The 8,907-nt window shown below is 42.4% G+C and overlaps 2 protein-coding genes and 1 non-coding gene across 3 annotated transcripts; 2 read left to right on the top strand and 1 right to left on the bottom strand.

Annotated features, from left to right (window-relative positions):
• The first annotated feature begins 1,324 nt into the window (after positions 1-1,324).
• Positions 1,325-4,152, top strand: LOC116202468. The gene is made up of 2 exons (XM_031534038.1): positions 1,325-1,639; positions 3,365-4,152. Exons 1-2 carry the CDS (start codon positions 1,531-1,533, stop codon positions 3,958-3,960), a joined length of 705 nt encoding a protein of 234 aa, XP_031389898.1. The 5' UTR covers positions 1,325-1,530; the 3' UTR covers positions 3,961-4,152.
• A 1,750-nt stretch (positions 4,153-5,902) lies between these two features.
• Positions 5,903-6,021, top strand: LOC116206455. Its single transcript, XR_004156688.1, has one exon. It is a non-coding gene; the product is annotated as a 5S ribosomal RNA (ribosomal RNA).
• Positions 6,022-6,650: 629 nt separating this feature from the next.
• Positions 6,651-8,294, bottom strand: LOC116203175 (E3 ubiquitin-protein ligase ATL4). The gene has a single exon (XM_031534839.1). It carries the CDS (start codon positions 8,164-8,166, stop codon positions 7,126-7,128), a length of 1,041 nt encoding a protein of 346 aa, XP_031390699.1. The 5' UTR covers positions 8,167-8,294; the 3' UTR covers positions 6,651-7,125.
• Positions 8,295-8,907: the final 613 nt, after the last annotated feature.

Below are 8,907 nucleotides of genomic sequence, written 5' to 3'. Positions count from 1 at the left end.
TTTTTTTTAGTTTTTATTTTTACAAAAAAGTAATTTTTTTTTCTAGATTTTAGATTTTAGATTTTATTTGTTGGATGGCGGAAATTTTGAATCTTCGTATAGGAAAATTTGGTTATAATAAATTACAAGTGATAAAAGCAATTTTATCATAATTGGACCGGACCGGACTGAGTGGTTCGACCAATCGAACCGAAAATCGAACCTATGTCCGGTTCGGTTAGCTTAAAAATTAAAAATGCATAAATAGACCGGTGAACTCAAAAAATCAAGCGGTTTTTAGGCAAACCCATCGAATCCATGTGAACCGAGCGATTGTATGGGCTCAGAATTTTTTAAACATGAAGGACCTAAATGTAAATTTGAAAAACCAAAAAACTCAAAACTAAAGGTTGAATGAAATTATGAAACCCTAGTCTTCGGCACCAGTTCGCCTCTTCTCTGTGGCAGAGGCTACAAGTATGGTTGAAGTCTCGATCTCGAAGTCTCCATGTGAAGTTGTGAATTGACAAATAGAGATGTAAATTTCAATTGCAAGTCGCCTCTTCTACAGCGATGTCGACGGCTTCCTTCTGCATGTCGTCCTTCATGTCGGCACTCTTAATGATGATCCTGCGGCTGACGGAGCCAGTGGCGGAGGACTTCCAGTCATCGGAGTTGGATTTGGATGTTGGAGCACCGAGATTGCACTTCCTCGACTCGTCGCTGCTCATCCTGGTCAAGTAAGGGGCCAGCTAGTAGAATCAATCAAGGAATCAATTTAATCTCCCTCTGGGTAGTGCGTAGTGAAAGTTGAGAAGCACAAAAGAAGTAGAAGGAAGGAAATAGAAAGGAAAGTTGAGAGAATCTCACAGTTTTCTCTCACCTCTCTTATCTTTTTCTCTCTATCTTTCTTTTGAGTTGGGTTTTACAGTGTCAAATGATTTCTTCTTTTTTTGCAATTATATTTTTTGGTCACATATTATCTAATATTTATTACTATTTTTTTGTATTTTATATTATTTTCTTAAAATAATAAATATATATTTATTTTATAATTAAACACGTGGTCTGACATATCGAATTTTCAGTTGAATCCATAAATTCATGAACCCATAACTCGATCAGTTCGATGTTCGATCCGATTATGATAACACTGAATAAAAGTGCTAATCATTTTAATTGATATGAGAAATATTTAATAAAAATATCAAATGTGTTACCGTCGCATTGTGCGTGGCGTGTCAGACTAGAAAAAAAAAAAATTCAGGCACAGCACTCTCTTTAACGGCTAGTGGGGACCACCTATGCCTGACCTTTTGTCCTTAATCTCTGCAACTGCAGCCCATCAAATTGCCTTGAATCACAACACTCTCTCCTCAGTCCTCATCCCGGGGTGCACTTTACTCGGCAAAGACATTCCCACTTCCCGAATCCCAATAACTTTCCTCCTCTCTTCCCCCATTTTTCCTGGGAGGGAAGAAGACTTTTGCAACCGGCCAGCCACAGCTAGGGCTCCCCCTTTCCACTCGAGGTCCAGGGTGGTGGGTGACAATGGTGAAGAACCTCAGCTGCTCTGCCTCTGCCTCTGCCTCTGCCTGTGAGTGGATTGTTTGCTGCCTTCTCCTTCTTGCTGCATCCCCTGTTTGCTCCAAGACCCATGGTGAGCCCTCTGCTTCATATCACATTTCTCCTTCTGCCCGTTGTTCATTTGCTTGAGGGATAAATGTGCATGGGGAGGGATGCCTATGTAATCATATCTGATTATGCTCCAAAGCCCAAACTGAACTGAACCTCTTCCAAATTCATAACTTGAAGACAATAAATAAAACTTGCCAGCTGAAATTAAGCAAAACTATATGGTCTTGGGTTCAGTCTGTTTTTGTTAGTTGATTCAAACTTTCGGGTTAGTTTTCATATTTTGCCCGGGTGTAAAGTATGTCAAAATGAGAGCTTGGGCTAATTAGCTTTGACCGAAGCTGATGCGTTTACTTGTGATGAAGTCTTAGTATTGTGTTGTCAAGCAAATAGATGAACTGAAAGGGAATCTCATGATTCACTCGGTGATTCTCAGCATTGATTGATTCTACTTCCAGTGTCTCGATGGATTGGTTCTACTTCGAAGTTCTGGGTTTGAGTTTTGCTAGCTCACCACTGGCATGCATTCAACCTAGCGTAAGCCTCTTTTTCACCGTAAAAGTGGAGATCATTGCTGGGGTTTCATTTGTCAACAATGATTAAAGTCTATGAACTTTGAAAGGAGCTTAATTAGCATGATAATTTAGTTCAAAAGAGGATGACACTCTGATTGGTGGCCCTGGCAGCATTATTCATATGTCCTGCCTACTGTAATATTGGAATCTCCAAGTGTAAACCTCCTTAATGGAAACCAGTGCATGCATCCTTTCTATTTTTGGTATAGGTTTGAGGTAACACAGTGTTCTGCCGAAGTAAAAACTCTCTGCAGCCATGGAAGGGGACGAATTATGAACATATTTGAAAGGAGAAGATTTGCCTAGTGTTATTTTTCACCAGAAATATTCCTCTCTTCACAGATCAAATGTTTCATCTTCTGTTTTTAAAAGTGAGGAAAGACAATTCTTTAGAGAACCAGAGAGGTTCTTGTGTTGTCAAATTGTGACATGAGCATAAGAGGCATATGGACTGGTGCTTTTAATCTGAACTATTTGATGTGCTTGTTTAATTTTGTTTTCAATAAGGGGTTCATTCAAATTTGAACAAGGGAAGAATATTTTGTTCGGCCTTTTATGTTGTATGGATAGGGATGTACAATAAGAAGAGTGCTTTCCTGTTCTTAGTAGATGAGCAAGCGCAGAGATATCCCTATCCAGACATACCAGTGGGCTAACCTTCTTCAGCGGGGTTGGGGTGGCGGGGGTGGGGGCAGGGGGAATAAAACTGTATTACAGGGAAAAACCCGAACATGTGAGACATACGAACATAAAGAGCAAGTACAAAAAATATTAGGCTGAAGACCAGTTGGCAATGGACTTCTAACTCGCACTTGAGTTCCAAGAAACAAAATGAATTCATCTAATGCGCCTTCAGTAGTTGACAGTAAGTAACCTTTTAGTGTTGATGAAGACAAGGAAAAGGTTATTGATCTAGTCCTTACTGCATAATGCCAGTTTTAAGCAGTTTTAGGTCGATGCTTTTCACTGCATCTTGATAGCTAAACTCTTTTTGCAATGAACGAGTGCGATCATCACAGTGCTTAAGGAACTGTCTTTGCACAATCACTCAAAACCATTTGTTTTAGTGTTTTGTCGGAGGGGCACGTCCAGTCTTTATGCAACTTCTGTGCTTAAACTTGCCATGCTGCTGAACTCAACTGACAAAACTATTTTCGTATTTTGGTTCTACCCAGAAAACCCAGCAAATGATCTTGTGGACATCATCAACAGCAATCGAACATCCATGAAGCTCCCATCCTTAAACCGCAGTCCTGGGATAGGGTGTGTGGCCTTGCAATATGCCGAGCTCTGCAAGGGGAACTGCACGAGCAACAACACTCTACACTGCAGCCCATCAGAGGACAATTTCACTGAGATCTTCGCACCTAATTGCGGCATCGAGCTCCCCACCTTTGGGTCCATCACTGGTCAAATCATCGGCTGCCACTCTAAGCACCTTGGCCCATCACAAGCCTTCTCGCAGGTCCTCATCAGAGACAACAGGACTCTGTCCCTTTTGAGGAACAGGTCATACACTGAGGTTGGAGTAGGCGTGGTCCATCAGTCCCACAAGGGGCCATCTTATTGGTGTGTTCTGTTCAGCAGTGATAGGGCGAATTCCACTTTTGTCCTCGAGGATCGTGGCATCGGGATCAAGCAGAAGAAAGGTTGCTTCAGTGGGAGCAGCTTACCATGCAGTGCTGCTGGGATGAAGAAGACGACCAAGTTTGCAAACGTGTTCATGGTAATCACTTGCTTGTGGATTTTGCTTCTGCAGCAGTTCGAATGATAAACTAGTAATGTAGATGGGAAAGCGAAAAAAGTTGAAAAAATGCTTGTAGTTTTGTTCATATATATCATTGATGCTACCAAATATTCGGGCAGATGGAAAAAGAAATGTCCACGGAATGCATTGCTATCTATGAGACGGGGGACCGCTTGTAATTTCTTGAAATCTTAGTTCGAACAAGTTGATGGCCCATTTTTTTTACAGGCTAGTAAACAATCTATGAGTGTTGTGCCACCGATAAATAGGACAGAGTATGAAACCGTGATCGGAACATGATCGAGCAAAAAGACCTTATTTAATGGCAGAAATTACAGAGGTCAACCCATTCATTCTCTACATACATGGAGTTGTCATCGTTTTTTTTTCGGTGTGTACCTTGGTATCCAGAGCCCAATGGGATTTGACTAATCTAATCGGGAGATCGAGCATTAAAGATTATTCTTCCTCCCAACAAGTGTGCTTCTCGGGATTCGAACTTGTGTTCTCCTCCTATCAACACTTTTGTTGGTGAGTTGTCATTGTTTCTGTTTGATAAAAATGATGTCTATAGCATTTGGATAGATATGTACTAGAAGAACAATGACTAGAGTTATGGAGCAGGAGGTGAAATTGTGTTGGAAGTGATGACGGGTTGATGCAAAGTTCATATGGAAAGATTTTGTAGAACAATCATAAAATTATTATTTGATGATGCAAATTATGGATAACATTAATTGAATATTAATACATAGTTATATCCTTAACTGATATAAGAATGATCCAGCCAAAAAAAATATGGGAAAAAAAAAAAGTACAAAATCCCCATTATGGTTTGAGCTAGGAACAAATTGGACCCCGTGATTTTTCGAGGGATAACTAACTCTCTGTAATTTACTTTGTGAGATAATGGACCTCACCGTTAGTCTTTTGTCACTTTGGGTGCTCAAACTTTTATTTTTGTCATTATTACCCTCAAACTTTCAAATTTTTACAATTTGGTCCTGAAGCTCGGAAATAAGAAAGGGGAAGAGGCTTGGGCCGTTGGGATTGCCACCGGTTGGCAATCCTAACCCCACCACCGAGGTCTGCGACACCCACAGAGGATACTAGAAACTTCAAGGGCGGGGTTAGGGTTGGGGTTGCCAATTGGTGGCCCCAGCTCCGGAATCGAATGGGATCTCAAACTCAAGATCCCAGTCTATTCGGGGATGGGGACCGCCAATTTGCAACCTCGACTCCACCTCTATGGTCACCGACATCCTATTTGGATGCAGGTGACCTCGGTGGTAGGGTCGGGGTCTCCGATTGGTGGTCCAAGTCCTTTTCTCTCTTTTTTTTTCTCGAATTTTATGATCAAATTGCAAAAAGTTGAAAGTTTGAGGATAATAATGGTAAAAAGAAAAGTTTGAAGACTAAAAGTGACGAAAAAACTAATGGTGGATTCCATTATGTCTCACGAAGTAAATCATATCCTGTTAATTGTCCCTTAAAAAACCACGATATCCAATTTGTTCTAAACTCAAATCATAATGAGAGTTTTTGTACTTTTTTTTCAAAAAAAAACTGTTTCAAGAATGAAAGCACATAACTTTGAGTTGGGTGCACGAGTTATCACTTATTTTTTTTCCCAACTAATTTAAGCTCGAGCCGAGACATTAGTCTGGTCCCGGTATTTATCTAATGCATAACTTTCATGTTTTATTTTGGATTACGTAGTCGCATAGTCCTCCCGGAAATTAGACAAGAGAAGAGGGACATTCCGTTTATCCAGGGACTGAGACGGCTACACCTAAAACTACCAATTTGGTATTTTTTTGTTGAACAAAAACTTGACCAAAAATTGAATCTCAACTCCCCCTTCAATGTCCCATCCGCAGCAAACGTAGTCATCCATCTAATTCACCCCCGCAAATTGGACCCCGTGTTATCACTTACATATCTAATTAACTTATTACATGAGACTGGGTGCGATCATACCAGCACTAATGCACCGGATCCCATCAGAACTTCGAAGTTAAGCGTGCTTGGACGAGAGCAGTACTAGGATGGGTGACCTCCTGGGAAGTCCTCGTGTTGCACCCCTCCTTATTTAACTTTTATTCATAAAAAAAAAACTTATTACATGAGTGTTCAATTCAATCAGGCCGCCCGCCACCTTTTTGTTTGTTTTTTTTTTCAACATAAGATTTTCTAGCTCGGTCGACCATGGGATGTATCGTGTTTTTCGTTCACTGATGCACAGACTCACTACGTGCGATCGGCCTAGTCAGAGTACGAGGTACATACGTGGGGTGCTCCTATATATATTATATTTAATATGTATCAACTATCATAAAGGGGTTGTTTGGTTACCTATACACATATTACTTTAACCATCTACACGCTCACAACGTGACTCCACCCCATTTCATTTCATGGTCGGTGCACTCCCGTTCCCCGTACAACATAACTATCAGGAAAATTAATTGCATGAAGAAGCAAACAAATCTAACCAAATTAAAAGCAACACCCCGATGTTTATCTTATATAAGTTTTTGCCAAAAATTCTTTGATCCCGATTCCACTTCCTTACGATTCTTCGTTTTTTTTTTGAAGATGTGATGTAACAAATTACGAATATCGGAATAAAAAGCTAGAGCGGAAGAAACGTGTCGAGAGAAACATACCAAGAACATCGATGAGAATCACATGCATGCTCAATTATCGCGTTTTCATATCCTTAAGCATCAAGAATACCAAACCAATGCTAATATCAATAACAACAACAGTTTTCACTCCCAATAGCAAAAATATCCGTAGGGTATTCTACCCAAAGACGAAACAAAATGACATATCGTAAAATTATTTACTATATCGTCATTATATATATGTGAAAAATACGTAAGTCCCCACTTTTGTTCTATAATATATCTACTTTGAATCGTGACCGTTCATATCTTTACAGAACAGAATCTCGCCCGTCGGCGTCGCGTCCTCAATAGAGAGAGAATCTCGCTAAGAACCATTTAGCCAAAAAGAGCAAATGACCGGGAGAAAGAAAAGAAAAGAGAGTGATTCCTCAACTTCACGAAACTCACGTGATCCGTCACTCCAAAAATTGCTATGTCCACTCCAACATCCTTCCGCAGAGTGGAATTAGCAAGACACAGAGTGGAAAAGCGTTAAAAAAATTGGATTATTTACCGATTATACCCCTGAGGCCCACCGAAAGAGCTCGCTGATTTCTTCTCCGACACGGCTCGCCTCCAAGTCCCACTCTCCGACGCCGGCCACCTCGCTCCGGCGGCTGCTTCCGGTGAAAAACCTCCTGGAGCTTCGGAGCGACAGAGTTCGCGAGGAGAGCGTTGCAGATAGGCGATCCATGTAGTCCCCAAGCCAGCTCCTCCCCGCGGCGACTTCAGAGGCGAGGCTCGGGTCCACGGCCATCTGAGGCGCAGGCTCCTCCTTATCCGAGACGCTCCTCCGGTGGTTTCCGACCACGGCGTTGGCGACCTCAGAATCGTCGTCGACAATGTAGTCGAACGAGCCGATGGAGTAGGAAATCCGCGCGTCTCCAGTGTCGGAAGTGGAGTGGCGGCGGCTGACCGAGCCAATCTCGAGGCGGAAGCTGCCGCTTCCGGCCGCATTGGGCTGAAGCAGAGCGGCGATGTCGGAATCGGAGGCGTGGATGTTGGAGCGGCAGAGAGGGCACGTCTGATTGGAGCGAAGCCATGTATCGACGCAGTCGGCGTGGAATGCGTGGCAGCAGAGGGGGAGTAGCCGGAGCTGATCGGGCGGCTTGAACTTGGAGAGGCAGACGGCGCAGTCGCCGTCGGCGGCGGTGGATGAGCGGCGGACGACAGAGGAGAAGGAGAAGAGAGGGAGGGAGTCGAGGAGGGAGGAGGAGCTGTCACCGTTAGTGCGACTGTGAGGAGGTGGAGGGTGGCGGAGGGAGGGGGCGGCGGAGGGGGGAGCGGAGGAGGTGGAGAGGTGGTGGGGACGGATGAGGCACGGGATAGGGAGACGGTGGAGGTGGCGGAAGAAGAGGAAGAGGCAGGCGGTGAGGATGATGGTGACGGAGAGTATGAGGAGGGTGATGATAATGCTGGGGCTCAGATTAGCTAACGACGATGAAGATGATGAAGAAGAAGACGAAGACGACGAAGACGGAAGTGTGACCTGCGGCTGGTAGTAGTTTGGGTCCTCGGAGTTGATCAAAAATGGCGGTGGACGGTTCGTGTTCGCCATTTTAGAGAGAGAGAGAGAGAGAGGGAGGGAGAGAGAGAATTGGCCGAGAATAGAATAGAGAGAGGAATAGGATTGCAATTGATGATATGGGAAATGAGATGACGAGAAAGGAATTTGAGGAAGCAGCACATCCCTCCACGTACTTTGTCAAGTGTTTTTTAAGGTAAGACTTTCTTAGAATCTTAGATGTAAATATAAATATTTGATAATAATTTTGTTCTTATTTGAAATGGATTATTGGACCCAAATTAATGGATCACTCCATGATCTGATCTCACTAAACATATCACTATCAATTGCATGCCTGTTAGAAATGAAAAGAAAAATATAGGAAAATGTAAAAAGACACAAAAAATGAACTTTTATCTCCATATATTTCACACTGGTCGATCACAAACATTCTAAATGACCAACAACAAATACATATGCGATGTTCAAAAGTGCGTTGATGTTACAGTCGGCAAAATCACGTAAAATATATATACATATATAAGCTTAGCTGCCAGAAATATAGATCTACCACTAATACTACTACTCCCAGGCGGAATCCAATCCAACACAGGGCAGAGAGGGTCGAACGGAAATTTATACAGTCCAGGGCGAAACCGATTTAGGATAATTAATCGATTGAAAATATAACATAGTCAATTGCATTTTGCTCCAGTCGATTATATTTATTTTGTAATCAATTATGTTACTTTAGATCTGTTCTGTTCATGGACCGGATAAGCTCCCGGGACG

The sequence above is a fragment of the Punica granatum genome, chromosome 4 (genome assembly GCF_007655135.1).
Source record: "Punica granatum isolate Tunisia-2019 chromosome 4, ASM765513v2, whole genome shotgun sequence".
Taxonomy (NCBI): Eukaryota; Viridiplantae; Streptophyta; class Magnoliopsida; order Myrtales; family Lythraceae; genus Punica; species Punica granatum.
This window is presented reverse-complemented; position numbering and strand designations above follow the sequence as displayed.